This window comes from Solanum pennellii, chromosome 12, assembly GCF_001406875.1.
Source record: "Solanum pennellii chromosome 12, SPENNV200".
In the NCBI taxonomy this organism is placed as follows: Eukaryota; Viridiplantae; Streptophyta; class Magnoliopsida; order Solanales; family Solanaceae; genus Solanum; species Solanum pennellii.
Genome location: NC_028648.1, coordinates 81,279,900 through 81,295,356, shown reverse-complemented (window position 1 = coordinate 81,295,356; position 15,457 = coordinate 81,279,900). Strand labels below are relative to the sequence as shown.

General features: G+C 32.9%; 3 protein-coding genes across 3 annotated transcripts; 2 read left to right on the top strand and 1 right to left on the bottom strand.

Annotated features, from left to right (window-relative positions):
- The first annotated feature begins 862 nt into the window (after positions 1-862).
- Positions 863-4,610, top strand: LOC107005559 (peroxidase 46-like). Its single transcript, XM_015204188.2, has 4 exons — positions 863-1,191; positions 2,035-2,214; positions 2,833-2,998; positions 3,995-4,610. The coding sequence occupies exons 1-4, from the start codon at positions 928-930 to the stop codon at positions 4,408-4,410; spliced, it is 1,026 nt and encodes a 341-aa protein (XP_015059674.1). The 5' UTR covers positions 863-927; the 3' UTR covers positions 4,411-4,610.
- Positions 4,611-6,648: 2,038 nt separating this feature from the next.
- Positions 6,649-12,648, top strand: LOC107007145 (probable protein phosphatase 2C 59). The gene is made up of 9 exons (XM_015205626.2): positions 6,649-6,736; positions 6,854-7,026; positions 9,123-9,250; positions 10,224-10,322; positions 10,414-10,572; positions 11,418-11,504; positions 11,595-11,686; positions 12,039-12,113; positions 12,220-12,648. The coding sequence occupies exons 2-9, from the start codon at positions 6,944-6,946 to the stop codon at positions 12,376-12,378; spliced, it is 882 nt and encodes a 293-aa protein (XP_015061112.1). The 5' UTR covers positions 6,649-6,736; positions 6,854-6,943; the 3' UTR covers positions 12,379-12,648.
- On the bottom strand, positions 12,591-14,971 carry LOC107007143 (pentatricopeptide repeat-containing protein At5g66520-like). The gene has a single exon (XM_015205623.2). It carries the CDS (start codon positions 14,619-14,621, stop codon positions 12,735-12,737), a length of 1,887 nt encoding a protein of 628 aa, XP_015061109.1. The 5' UTR covers positions 14,622-14,971; the 3' UTR covers positions 12,591-12,734.
- Positions 14,972-15,457: the final 486 nt, after the last annotated feature.

Below are 15,457 nucleotides of genomic sequence, written 5' to 3'. Positions count from 1 at the left end.
GGGATATTTTGTGCCTCGAATTTCATGTGAACTCAGAAATAAGGTGTCAGATGCAATGTGGATTGACTTTGTAAGTACTTAAGTACTCATCTGTTCCCCACCTTGGCATAATGTACTGACATAACCACACCAAATAAATGTAGCTTTAATGCTAAATTTAATCGGAGATACCGATAAATTTATAGCTAATTTCATATTTTCTTATCGCGAACAAGAAGATTTTTTGATATACATCAAAGTGATGAAAAGACCAATTAGTTCAAATAAGATATGTAGCTTCTTTAAAACTTGTCACACATTATGAAAGAAATTAATTGAATTTATTTGTATATAACCTAGCTTGAGTTTGATTAAGCATAGTATCTCAAAAATGAGTGTTTTAGGTTTAAAATTCTCTATCTACTCTTGATCGAGTTTGTTACACGTGACTTACTTAGTTACTAGACTTAAATTTATTTTTTTCGCGCTCATAGAATAGCTACTAGACTTAAATCTATTTTTTTCGCGCTCATGGAATAGCGATTGTGGAATCGGAATAAAAAAAGATAATGATAATTTATGTTACAAACTTATCATAACATGGCTAGCAAGCTTCTTATTAAGGGGTAGATTATTATTACTATTTTTTTAAAAAAAAAAGTATGGAACAAATGATAACTAGAGAACATGGAAGACATTCATAAAACAAAAAATAAAATATAAAAAAAAAAAAGTTCACAAGTAATTAATTAATTTAAAAGAATTCATCTGTTTTCCACTCTTGTCAGAAAATAATTAAATTCATTTACTATACCTAACCAAACTAAATAAATGCACCCATAAATATTCAACCTGTACTTTCCTCCTCTTCTTTTTAATTTTATTATATTCCTTCATTTTAGTGGGCAATATACTGAAAATAACTCTGTGTAACACCAAAAAATATATATGGAGAAACTCAAACTACAAATATATTCAATCCAAACACTATGTTTACACAAAAAAATATACAAATTTTCGTTACTTATTTTCTTGTGTTCGATAATATTTTTTTCGAAAACATCATGTTCAACTCTTTCATTTAATTTTTATGGATTATCTTGTCCCTCAGCTGAATTAATGGTGAAAAATACAGTAAGATCAGCTTCTTCTATGGATCCAACTATACCTGGGAAATTGCTTCGTCTTCTTTTTCACGATTGCTTTGTTGAGGTAATATTTCTAGTAATTATCGATTTAATTTTTATGCATTACGCTTGTATAAAAGAAATTTGGATTATTAATATTTAACGTAATTTAACATGTCACAATAGGTTGCTAATTTGAAATAGTAGCAAAATCAAGAATTTCGCTAGAGATATTTAAGATTTAATATATTTTTTGATGAAAAATATGATAAAGCGCGATTAAATTCTAACTTAATTATTATGACTAATGATAACATGATATGTGTCCTTTATATACATTTAACTAATAACTAATTTGCATGCAATTAAGTAACTAGTAGTGTATATTCTCACTTCAATTTACACTCTTATCGATTTGATTTGAACACTAAATAAAGTTTTATTCAAATAAATTCGATAAAGTTCTTAAATTCTTCCTCAAATAATACTTCTGATCTTAATTTACATGACATCATTTGATCAAGCATGAAGTTTTTATAAATAAAATAAATACTTAATTGTGGTCTAGAAATGTTGAATAATTATAAATTATCTCATTTAAGCAATTAAGTAATTTTCAATATAAAAAAGTGACATTAATCATTCTAAGAAAATAAAAAGAAAAAAATATATCATATAAATTAAGGCAAATGACGTAATATTTTATCATATGAAAGATTGATCAATTTTTTTCTGAATAATAGGCCCTCCCGTCTATCCTTGTCCACTTAAGTACCAAACTATATTTTTGTGTTGATTAGGATTAAAAGTTCGTAACTTGCATTTAACGCACACATCAGACATCATACATTGCACTCTTACTACTAGACCAAAAAGCCCTCAAGGCTAAAATATTGAGGAAGATTATAATTTTTTAAATTTTTTTTAGGGTTGTGATGCATCTATATTATTAGAAGGAAATGGAACAGAAAGAAGTGATCCAGCAAACAAATCACTTGGAGGATTTTCAGTGATAGAAAATGCCAAAAGGGTTTTGGAAATATTTTGCCCTTTTACGGTTTCTTGTGCTGATATTGTTGCTTTGGCGGCTAGAGATGCTGTTGAATTTGTATGTTCTTCTAAAACTTACCCCCCCCCCCCGGCCCCAAAATTACTCGTAACTAACATAATTTTTTGATATTTTGTTACTCAACCGTCATTAATAAGGATTAGCGATGAAGTAATTTTTATTGTTTAGCGATATAAGTTATCCGTTGTTGATTTCTATTTTTTTTATAGTGTGTTTTTGTTTGTTTAATTAATGTGCGATGGTTTTATGTTATTTTTATGTGACATGTTTAATTTGTGATTAAAAAAATTATTTAGTTCGTCATTTATAAATATTTGATCTTTAAATGGAGAAGGATATAAAAAAAGATTCATTATTCATCGAGTTTTGACTAGTATACATTAGTTGATCTTCAAAAGTTTAGATCAAGATTGAGAAAAAAAACTATTGTACTTATCATTACAACCTTTTTAATACGTATGAAAACATAGAGAACTTCCTGTATTAGAGAAAATTAAATGTTTTCATATTTTTGACCGATTCTTATTATTATTCGAGATTGACTTGTTGAAAATGTTTTTGATGTTTCGATGGAAATGTTTGTTCAAAATTCTTTAATAGTGAATTTGTTTGAGACTGAAACGTAAATTGTTGTTATTTTGATGATTATAAAAACAGGCAGGAGGGCCAAATGTTCAAATTCCAACAGGGAGAAGAGATGGAAGAATTAGTTTGATAACAAATGTGAGACCAAATATAGTGGACACAAGTTTCACAATGGATCAAATGATTAATATTTTTACTATAAAGGGACTTTCTTTAGATGATCTTGTTATCCTATCAGGTACATACATTATATTATTTAATTACGCGATTTATTTTTCATCGATCTTTAATTTTTATCATAAAAATCGAATTTCTAAAGGGTGCCAATAATTTCTAAGGTGAGAAGACAAAGTCATAATGTATTTAATATTAGGGTCACAAAAACTTTATGAGTAGATAGCACTAAAATTTAAGTAGGGTTACAAGAATTTAAAGTCATTTATTTCTCATATTTGATAATAACTATGACTCAATTCCATATAAACTGTAATATTAGATTTAAACGTTTAATATACAATAAAATTACTCAATTTAGCGATAAATTTGATTCTCTTCCCATAAAATAATGTTTAGATATGTAAAAAAGAGATCGAGTTACACGTGTTCTTAATCTTAAATGTAAAGATATAGGGATCCATATATATACATAATATATTTGTTTAGATAAGCCTCAATGACCCCTTTCTCATTTTGAAAAACTTATGTAACCCTATTCTAACCCGATTCAATATGGAATGAACTTATAATCATGTACTATCGATTTCATTTCACTTAAGACGTGAAATTACGATCTTTTTAATTTTATTTCTAAGAATTTATATAGTGTGTGAGAGATATTGAAAACTAATTAGCAATATTTTTCATTATTGTTTCTTATACTTTAAATTATCTTTTGCTATTTAATATGTTGCTACTTTTCTGTCTTCCATACTTCCATCATAATACTTTTTTCTTGAATCGAAAATCAATAAAAAACAGTCGCTATACCTCTACAAAGGTAGGTTTATTATATATTTATGAAAAATAGTTTTTGATCGGTCTATAAACATAAACATAATATAATTTTTTAACGAGAAATGTTTGATTGACCACCCTGGACTATATATGACTTACACCACTGGGTGTAACTATGTAAGATCTTCATACAGTACTACTCCTTCTTCAGGTTTCACTTGTGCGATTACACTGCGTATACGACATTACTAATACTTTTGTTGTATGCCAAATATTGTAGGTGCACACACAATAGGATCAGCACATTGCAATGCATTTAGTGATCGTTTTAGAGTGGACACAAATGGCAATTTCACTCTAATTGACCCTTCGTTAGACAAAGCATATGCAATAGAGTTAACAAAACAATGTCCAGCAGGGGCAGCAACTTCAACAATTACAGTAAAAAATGATCCTCAAACACCTCAACTTTTTGACAATCAATATTTCAAAGATTTAATACAACATAAGGGGCTTTTTCAATCCGATTCTGTTTTATTTAACGACGTACGTACAAAGGAAAGAGTCGTTGAGTTCGCGAATGATCAAGACGGATTTTTCACGAGTTGGAGTCAATCTTTTGTGAGACTTTCTGTGCTTGGAGTGAAGTCTGGAGAGGATGGAGAGGTTAGAACTTCTTGTTCGGTTATAAATTAGTGCGTGATAATACAGTGACGTACGCAGAATTTTATTTATGTGGTAGTTTCTATTATTATAATTTGGGCTTGTAAGTAGGTTTGAGTTTGGAATTTTATAAATTGTATTATTTTAATTTCAAAAAGTGTCGACTTATTTTATGTATTCATATTTTGTAATAAGTTAATTTATTACATTGTTGTTATACATAATTTTAAATTCATTTTTGTGTGTTATATTCATTTGTTTGCATATACAGGTTATAACTTCAATGAGAAGATTATTACTAATAACTTTATATGATGTCTTAATACAAAACATATACAATATCTTTTTTTTTAAAAAAGATTTTTATTAAATTAAATTTTAAGTCACTAATTTTATTGAGTCGTCTTGAATCTCGAAAATGAAATCAATTTATGCGATTGGTCGATTCTAAGGAACTTATGTATTTTGGGATATCGTTCTACGGAAATGGAGAAATGAAGAAAAGAGATTTTATGTTTTTTAGTGAAATCGTTTCTAAATTCTACGGAAAATGGAGAAAATTGAGGGAAAATTAGGGGTAAGTTTATTAGTCTACGTGGCATGAGTGAAACTCTATTGACTTATGTGGCATGTCATGTGACATCCACATGGCATCTACGTGACGTTTAACCGATTCTATTTATGAGAAGTGTATTTTTGACCCTATAGTTTAACAATAAGGGTATATTTGAGCCGAAATATACTTCAAGGGTACATCTGAGCTATTTCTGATAGTTTAAGGATATTTTTGATCCTTTTCCGTTTTGAAAAAAATGAAAGTACTAAACGACCAAAAACTTAAATCTCCACTTGGATTAGTTTATACTATAATTATTTTTTCAATTATTTGAATTGATGTATTGAATTTACTCATTTTAATATTATATGGTCACATATTCATCATAGTATATCATGTATATCTCATTCATACATAAAACTAATTCTTAATCTATACTTATCATAGAAAATATAAAACTCAAAACTAATCCATGAGGATCAATCATTGAATTAGTGATAAAACATAAATTATTGATTAGTATAATATATTTTGGAGTTATACACACCTCAATACTTTTATGTATTGTCAACAAGCCAAGTGTTGGGTAAATTTAATGTTTAGTTTCATTTGGACAAGTAATTTTGTTGTCTTATTGACTAATTCTCTATCTTACACATTACCTCATTTTTAGGCCATTGCATTGTTAGCTTTGGTCACCCTCAATACCCCCCCACCCCCCACCCCAATATATACATCGAAATTCTACCAAGTAAAATCCGAAGAAGATATAGTATATACAGATCTTACTATTATCGCATAAAGATAGAAATATTATTACTGAACGATCTTCGATTCAAGTGTATCAAATCCTATGAAAGTATACTAGATTAAAGATATAACATCACAAGTATAGGGTAATACTACAAATTTTAACATAGCACATAGTCAATTACTATGGCAAATAATGATTAACATTATAACATTAAGTGTTTAAAATATAAATAAGTAAATACCGGAACTAGTCGAAGGTGATTCAATTTAACTATATTTACGCAAAAAATAATTTTAAACATTTATAAATAATATAGTTTTCCATGGACCTAAGCCCAAACTAGCTCTTCCCTAACCTAATTAAGTGAAATAATTCACAATTATATATAATATTTTCATAAAAATACAATGAAAAAAAAGATGAAAAGTGCACATCTCGCACGTAATTATAGACTAAAAATACTTGATATCAAATATCACAAAAAAAAACTAAAATGAAAAAAAGTCAAAATTATTTCTAAATTATTGCAAAATAGATTATATACCTTTTGTTATATTTTAAGATAAAAAAGTGTCTCCGATATTATCTCAAGAGTTCACAAATACCTTCAAGAATTAACAATTCAAATTCTAGTGACGTGGAGGGATTAGTCTCACGTGGGTTGTCACGTCATTAAAAGTTTGTGTTGTTAACTCTTATAGGTATTTATCTCTTGAAAAAATTAACAACAGGGACATTTTTATCCCAAAATATAACAAAGGGTATACATCATCTATTTCGAAAAACTTTGACCATTTTCCGAAACTAAAATTAAGATATTAAATTAAAAAATATTTTCATTTTTTTATTGAATATTTGAGGCAAAACATAACCACATTACAATCATTTACCTAATTCATTACCAAGATATTAATAATAATAATAATAATAAAATTAACAACCCCAACCTCACCCTTTTATTTTTTCTTTCAAGTTCATATTTCTCTTCTTTTTTTTTTCTTTAATTTCATTTGCTTATTTCTTTTTTTTTTCTTCCTCTTTTGAATTAGGTAAATTTCAACAAATGTTGTTATCTATAATCATATATTAATTTCATGTTTGATTTATGTATTTTTAGTTTTAGATCTGAATAGAATTTTGATATTTTTGTGTTTTTCTTTTTGCAGATTTAATTGTTAATTTTGTTGATTGAAATGTATTTTGGTGATAATTAAGCATTTGCAATTTGAATAATTTGGATTTTTTGGTGGATCGTAATGGGTTATTTGAATTCGGTGTTGTCATCTTCTTCTAATCAAATTCATGCTGATGATGCGCCTGTCAGTGGCGGTGGATTAAGGTGATTTTGATTCCTTTTTTAGTTTACAGATTTATTTATTTTTGATGATTTTTTGTTAATTTGATTGGAAAATTATGTGTGCAAGATGCAGAATGGTTGTATAAATCGGAGACGGATTTAGAATTTTGAGTTTATGTGTTATGGATTGTAGAAAAAATTGCAGGTTATATGGTACTTGATAGTTGTTGTTGGTGGGAGGTGACGGGTATCTCGTGGAATTAGTTGAGGTGACGTGAGCTGGGGTGGACATAGAATCCAAAGATATTGGTTTTTCTGAACCCATAACTAGAACTCTAGCTATGCTCCTGATACGTGTTGTTGGTGGGAGGTGGTAGTTATTCCGTGGATCGTGGTTATAAAAAGATGCAACTTTTTGCTAAAGATATTGGTTTTTCTGAACCCATAACTAGAACTCTAGCTATGTCCTTGATACGTGTTGGTGGTGGGAGGTGGGAGGTATTCCGTGGATCATGGTTATAAAAAGATGCAACTTTTTTGCTAAAGATATTGGTTTTTCTGAACCCATAACTAGAACTCTAGCTATGTCCCTGATACGTGTTGTTGGTGCGAGGTGGGAGGTATTCCACGAATCATGGTTATAAGAAAAGCATTTTTTTTGCTAAAGATATTGGTTCTTCTGAAACTCATAGCTAGAACTCTAGCTAAGTCCTTGGTATGTGTTGTTGGTGGGAGGGGACAGGTACGCGTGGATCATGGTTATAAAAAAAATGCATTTTTTTTGCTTAAGATATTGGTTCTTCTGTACCCATAACTAGAGTTCTAGCTAGCTATGCCCATGATATATATAAAGAACACCCAATTGCTTATTTACTTGTGTTTAATTTTATATGGATATTGCAAGTTCTGTTGGCTGTTTTCGGTTAGCTATTTATGAATTGTCGTTTCCTCTTTAGTGTGATATTTGTTTGATTCATTTTCCTCTTGGGTGATGAATGCATTTCTAGTTTTAGTTGTCGTAACCCTTTAAATGGGTACTTTTGTCGTTGAGCTAAAATTGGTTTGTCGTTTGCTGAATTCCAGCTAGATTTGATGTTTGGATTTCCTTAGTCGTTTAGGAAGCTAAGAGAAGAGGGAGACTGAAGTAGATGGGTAAACTTAGCGAAAAAGGAGATGATTGAACTTGGTGGCTTAATGTTATTTCTTCTTCTCCTGGAATGTGGTTATGAGTTGTTTTTGTGAATCAAATGTGTGATCTGTATCATGTGTTAGCTCGTACTTGAATTAGTTGATGAATGTTCGTGATGGAGATGCATGTAAATAAGCAAGTGCCTATTCCTATACTGAAACACGTGTACAACAAAGAATTATTATTTTTCCATGTGTCCCTGAAGATAAGGGAGTACATGTTTAAGTAGCAACCGAAGTGTTGTTGACTTTGAAGAATAATTGGAGAGAAAATCAGAAGTTTTGAGAATGCATGAGAGCTATTACTCGAATTCCTTGTGGTTTGTCGATATAATGATGTCTTAGTTACTAATATTTCTTTTCTTCCCGCTTACAAACACCATTATCAAAGAAGCTGCTAATTTGCTGTACATCCATTTGGTACTCTAATAAAGTAGTTACCTGTTTACATAGTGTCCTTGTGCACCATGCCTGAATGGTAATGCCAAGTTCAGCTTTTAATAGGTTACCGTATAATCCATATCGTTATCCATATGAAGGTTCACTTTTAAAAACCGGGATGTAGATCATATTACATTGCTATCAAATCCATATTATTCAAGTTCCATTCACAATATTATCTGACAGGATATGACAAATACTAGTTAAAACCTGAACAAGACGCTGGAAATTACCCTAAAATAATTGGAGTAACTTTTGACAATTTTCTGAGCTCACATAAAACTAATTTATGGTGATATCACAAATACTAGTTATATGCAGTCGTGTTTGTTCAGGGCATTTTGAAAATTATATTCTGACTGATCTTTTCCACATTCCATCTTATCCAGAAATCCCTTATATCGTTGTTCTCAGATTGCTATCACTGTGATTGTTTGAGTTTTAATGGAGGTTTATATAATATGCACAATGTTGCAAAACTGTAGCCTAACAAGTGCTATGCATTGCAGTCAAAATGGGAAGTTTAGCTATGGATATTCTAGCTCCCCGGGAAAAAGGTCCTCCATGGAGGATTTCTATGAGACAAGAATTGATGGCGTTGATGGAGAGGTAGTTGGTCTCTTTGGAGTTTTTGATGGTAACTCTTCTTTCTCTGTAACTTCTACATGACTGGAATGAAGTGCATGAACTAGAGTGAATGAGAAAAGACATATCTTCATTTGTTTTTATGTTTAAGCATTTCTGTGTCATTCAAGATTTGGCAAGTAAGACATTCAGTCTGATGACTATAAATTTGTCTTAAATTTTGTGGTTGGACCAATGCTGTTTCTTACTTCATAGATCCTTATATTTTTTTTTTCTGTTTAATTGTGTTTTGAAGGCGAAGCTTGAGGATTGCTTCCATTGTCTTTTACAAGCAGTTTTTGGGCCAAATACATAGACAGTCGAACCTCTAAACTAATTCGGAAATTCCATTTGGCCACTTGAATTAAATTTGTTTCCATTTGAACATTAGATCTTTATTCAAATTGTGCCATTTAGACACGTTTTTCTCAATAATCTCAAAGTAAGTGCGTCTGTTCACACGCGTTGAGATGGAGAAACAACCAATTTAGCTATGTCACATGAATTTTTTAACCCAAAAAAAATTGTTAGGAAAAATATTTTGACCAAAGGAATAAAGTTATCCTTCAATAGACCAACGCCGCATGGTTTTCTTAACCAAAATAAATTTTAAATAAAAATGACCATCGTCATCTCCTTCTCCCATACACCACCTTCTCCCCCAAAACACTATCTTTTCCAATTAGCAATCACCATCTGCACCTTAATAAATTCATCAAATTAAGAAGGAAGCTTCCTACCGTCCCTCTCAAATTCCTCATGCAAGTTTTCCTCCCCGGCTGCCACATCTGCTGCATCTTTTGTTGCTCTAAAACGTCTAGATCCTTGCTGGTTCATTTTTGCCCTTGGTGCAATACCAGTGTGTATATCTTTGTTAATTTTTTGGAGGCTGCTTAAAGATAATAATTAGACAGTTCCAATTCATGCCAAGTTGGTCAAATGTTTTCCAATTGGGTATTTTTACCTGCACTTTGCTCTTATTTCAGGTCATGGAGGTGCTAGGGCTGCAGAATATGTGAAACACAACCTTTTCAGTAACCTGATTAGGCATCCAAAATTTATCTCTGACACCAAATCTGCCATAGGTATGTTGACGTACTGTGAAGTATCGTTGCTATGTTCCTTTTCACAAATAATTTATCTATATCTTTGTCATTCATATATTTGTTTCTGCAGCTGATGCATACAACCATACAGACTCTGAGTTTCTGAAATCAGAAAACAATCAGCACAAAGATGCTGGATCAACTGCTTCTACTGCCATACTTGTGGGTGATCGTCTACTTGTTGCAAATGTGGGCGATTCTAGAGCTGTTATTTGTAGGGGTGGCACAGGTAAGGCTTAGGCGATTTGATTCTTATTTGGCTTTTGGTTCCTGCTCAGAGTATTTCACCCCAAAAGTATGATGCATTTTGGTATATAATATTTGCGTTAGAGCAACCTCAAAAGTTTGTTATGATTTTGGTATCCCTCGATATTTGGTTGTTGTCGTACTAAATATGTTGCAAGTTATTCGTATTAAGTTTTACTTTTCTAATTACTCGGTCTTAACACTATGAGGACCTGCACTGATATGTAAGGTTTCACTGCTCTTTGAAGTCAGGAGAACAAGATGGGGATACTTTACCTTTTGTTTTAGAGAGAATGGAGTAAAATATAAGTGCATTTGCATATTGATGGTATGTCCTGAAATATTGTGGGAATATGGAAGATGTCATGCTAGCACTTCCAATAATACGTATTTCTTAATCCAATAAGAAGACATTCTTTTGCATTGCACTTCATGTCTTGGTTCACCATTGTTTGAATATGTCAGATAGTTGATCGAGAAGCCACTGCCAAAGACTAAAAGAAATTGGTAATTGGTGCTAGTTCGTACTTCTCTTTCTTCTTCAACTCCCATGAACAGTTTGTTGTTGTTAACATATAATTTGGCAGTGTGACAAGGAGGTCAAGGGTTCAAGCCCCCCAAAACCAGCCTCTGCAATATAAGATTGCTAACATAAGACCCAATGTGGTTCAGCCCTTCTCTGAACCCCGTGTATAGCATGAACTTAGTGTACCAGACTGCCCTTTTTTTTTAATGTCTGTTACAGTTCGGGACATCTTTGATTAATAATTCATTATGACCCTGAGTTTAACTCAGTCACCTGATTGGGGATGCTAATTTCATTCTCAGCTATTGCTGTTTCTCGAGACCACAAGCCTGACCAAACAGATGAGCGACAGCGCATTGAAGATGCTGGAGGTTTTGTGATGTGGGCAGGTAAGCCCATCACATTTGACAGTCCGTTTTTAGTCTCTTGATTTTTTTCTTAATCTCGTGCAAGTCTAAACATAGCATGTTGTGGTGCAGGTACCTGGAGAGTTGGAGGTGTACTTGCTGTTTCTCGTGCTTTTGGCGATAGACTTTTAAAGCAGTACGTTGTCGCTGATCCAGAAATACAGGTGACTCGAACAACTTGTTTAATTGTTTCAACATAGGAATTCGTGTTTCGAAATGAATATCAAATGTTGTGTGTGAATGTATTTGTACTTTTCAACCTATTTTCTCGATGTATATGTTGGCACATTTCGGAAACCGTTTAGTAGTTAGTCCTCATTGTATCACATTCCCATCTTTTTCAGCCTTATGCCCAACAGACTCTTCCTGCTTGATTTCATTTTTCCATCTCATAATAATTTTAGGACATGTCTTAGCTTTTCGATAGCAGCTTTATTGCTCTTTATATTTTCCGCATCTTATATACCTTAATGTTTTTGGTGTATTTGCGGACATAATTTGTTGTTCAAAATACAGGAGGAAAAGGTCGATGGCTCTCTTGAATTTCTCATCCTTGCAAGTGATGGACTCTGGGACGTTGTAACGAATGAGGTTAATAATTCTTCCCTTTTTTCTTAGTTAGATATCGAATCCATCACCATAGTCTTACTTTAACTATCAAGTAGTTTATAGTCCATCATTACAAATAAATTTACAGGAGGCTGTCTCGATGGTTAAGCCGATCCAAGATCCTGAAGATGCAGCTAAGAGGCTGATGCAGGAAGCATATCAAAGAGGCAGTGCAGATAACATCACCATTGTGGTTGTCCGTTTTCTCGGTAACCAAGAGGGTTCCTCCCGTGGTACCTCAGCTTAAAAAGTAATTACCACTTCTAACTCGTGGTAATTAGACGATAAGAAAACCCATAGGACGTAACGTAAATATTGAATATAGATAGATTTCTGGGTTTATGATGTAAGGAAAATCTTTAGAATTGAACATTGTCAAAGCTTTCTCTCAACTTGTATGAAATGTTCAAGAGTGAATCTGGGCATAAGTCAAATCCCAAATTATTGTTGTTCTATGTTAACATACAGTAGCTTTATAATATATACTGTGTTTTCTTGTAATCCCCATTTTATTGCATTTTGATTCACCAGTGTATAACAACATTTGTTATATTATATCTATATAGTCCGACTTTTCTATAACAGTTATCTCTGTCTTTGTCTTCACCAGTAGTCTTTACAAGAACACTCTCCACCTTTAAAGTGATGAAACCTGTTCCTATCTCTAACGATGATTTCGAGATTATAAACCTTTGAGATGAACTTACTTGCTTGATGACAGTCCTTGCAAACGCGTAAATTCTTTGTGATTCGAAGAATATCCCCAGGTTTGCTCTTTAATAACCCGAAAGCAATAGCTAGTTTTTCACTATGATAGTTCAAAGGATTCTCTGTTTCTTCCTCATCGATATCATATTGCATTCCATCAGAATCTGGAGAATAGCCTGCAGATTTTATACACTCCAGCATTTCGTTTACTTTTACATATATCTCTTTGGCTTGAGGATGAGTTCTTCCTCCTGCAATGAACTCGTGAACAACGCCTTCTAATTCAACGATGGAGAAGCCAGGTACCTTCTTCACTCCCCTGTCATTCATCAACTTTCTTATACTGGCAACATCTTCCCATCTGCCTGCATTAGCATATAAGTTAGCTAACAACACGTATCGACCACTGTTCTGGGGTTCTAATTCGATCACTTGCTTCCCTATCTTCTCTCCGAGCTCTACGTTCTTGTGAATCCTACATGCGCCAAGAAGAGCACCCAATACACCTACATCAGGACTCATAGGCATATCGTTTACGACTCTTGTTGCTTCTACCAGTAATCCAGCTCTTCCGAGCAAATCAACCAAACATCCATAATGCTCCATGCCAGGTTCAATGCCATACGTTTCTTTCATGTAACGAAAGTAGTGTTTTCCTTCTTCAACCAACCCGGAATGAGCACAAGCACTAAGTAGATTCACGAACGTTATATAGTCTGGAGCTACCCTCTCACTCTCCATTTCCTTCAAAACCTTAATGGCAGCCTCACCTTCCCCGTGCATCGCCAACCCTCCAATCATACAATTCCACGACGATATTCCTTTTCTTGACAACCCTTTAAAGAACTCAACAGCCTTATCTAAGCAGCCACATTTGCAATACATATCAACAATCGTAGCACTCAATTTCGAGTCTAACTCAATCCCACTCTTCTTGACATGTTCAACTATCCACTCACCTTGCTTCAACGCTCCAATTCGCGTACAAGCTGACAACATACTCGAAGCAAGAAACTTATCAACCACAACACCCTCACACCCCATCCTTTCGAACAAAGCAAACGCCTCATGAAACCGGTTACTCTGCACATAAGCTGATATCATAGCATTCCAAATAACAGAACTTTTCTCCATAATCGAATCAAACACTTGAAAAGCTTCATCAACATACCCCAATTGAGCATAACCACTTATCAATGTAGTCAATGAAACATCATCTCTCTCACACATATTATCAAACACCCTCTTCGCTTCCTCCAAACATCGAAAACTCACATACATATGAATCAAATTATTCTGCGAAAATCGATCAAACCCGAACCCAAACTTCACCACATGACCATGAATCTGTTTACCTTCTTCCACAGCATTGTCAATACAACAAACTCTAATAAGAGGAGGAAAAGTGAAACTATTAGGCCGAACTGAACTTTCTAACATACACAAGTAAAAAAGCAAAGAATCTCTCAGCATTTGAGATTTCAATAAACCCCTAATAACAGTATTGTAGATAAAAGGGTCTGGTTCAGGCAATTTATCAAACAGTTGGAGGGCATAATTCAAATCGCCCAATTCAGATATTGCACAGAACTTAATAACTCGACCCATTGCGTCATTGTCATGGGAGAGGCCATGCTTAACAATTTGGGCATGGAATTGTTTGAGTTTCGACATTGATGAACATGACTCTAAGCCCCTTAAGGTATTGTTGCTAGTTTGGTGTGACAATGGAGATTGTGGAGTAGGAATAACTTGAAGAACAGAGGTAATAGTTGCCTGCATAGCTAGTTGTAAGCTGCTCGCAAAGCTACTTGCACGAAGAAATTGATCGTAATTTATAAGTTACATCAATAAGTTGCTCGCAAAGCTACTTGCACGAAGAAGTTGATCGTAATCTATAAGTTACTTCAATAAGTTGCTCGTAGAGCTAGTGATAGTTTAAGTTTAATTTAGGAAGTTGCTCACAAAGATACTTGTCGGTTGCTTTGTTAGTTATTTCATGAAGTCGGTCCTAATTTACAAGCTATTTCGGTAAGTTGTTCGTAGAGCTACTTGTAAGTTAGTTGGTGATAGTTTATAAGCTACTTCAGTAAGTTGCTCGTAGAGCTATTGGTAAGCTAGTTGAGGTAGTTGGTGACAATTTATAACCTAATTTAGTAAGTTGCTCGCTAAGCTATTTGTCGGTTATTTTGTTAGTTACTTCAAGAAGTGGATCGCAATTTATAAGTTATTTCGATAAGTTACTCGTAGAGTTACTAGTAAGCTAGTTGAGAAAGCCGGTAACAATTTATAAGCTAATTTAGGAAGTTGCTTTCAAAGCTATTTATCAGTGTTTTATTTGTTAGTTACTTCAAGAAGTTGATCGTAATTTATAAGTTGTTATTTCTGTAAGTTGCTCATAGAGCTACGTGTAAGTTAGTCGAGGAAGCTGGTGATAATTTATAAGCTAATTTAGGAATTTGCTTGTATAGATACTTACCGATTGTTTTGTTAGTTACTTCAGGAAGTTAATAATTTATAAGTTACTTTAGTAAGTCGTTGAGCTACTTGTTAACTAGTTTAGGAAGTTGGTGGTAAGTTATAAGCTAATTCAAGAAGTTGATCGCAAAGCTAGCTAC

Excerpts from the sequence above, each read along its gene's own strand:
- LOC107005559 (XM_015204188.2), top strand. The coding sequence starts at position 928 with ATGGAGAAACTCAAACTACAAATATATTCAATCCAAACACTATGTTTA. Across the intron at positions 1,192-2,034 it reads TTCACGATTGCTTTGTTGAG|GGTTGTGATGCATCTATATT; the intron begins GTAATATTTCTA and ends AATTTTTTTTAG. Across the intron at positions 2,215-2,832 it reads CTAGAGATGCTGTTGAATTT|GCAGGAGGGCCAAATGTTCA; the intron begins GTATGTTCTTCT and ends TTATAAAAACAG.
- LOC107007143 (XM_015205623.2), bottom strand. The coding sequence starts at position 14,621 with ATGCAGGCAACTATTACCTCTGTTCTTCAAGTTATTCCTACTCCACAA.
- LOC107007145 (XM_015205626.2), top strand. The coding sequence starts at position 6,944 with ATGGGTTATTTGAATTCGGTGTTGTCATCTTCTTCTAATCAAATTCAT. Across the intron at positions 10,323-10,413 it reads TGACACCAAATCTGCCATAG|CTGATGCATACAACCATACA; the intron begins GTATGTTGACGT and ends TTGTTTCTGCAG. Across the intron at positions 11,687-12,038 it reads TCGCTGATCCAGAAATACAG|GAGGAAAAGGTCGATGGCTC; the intron begins GTGACTCGAACA and ends TTCAAAATACAG.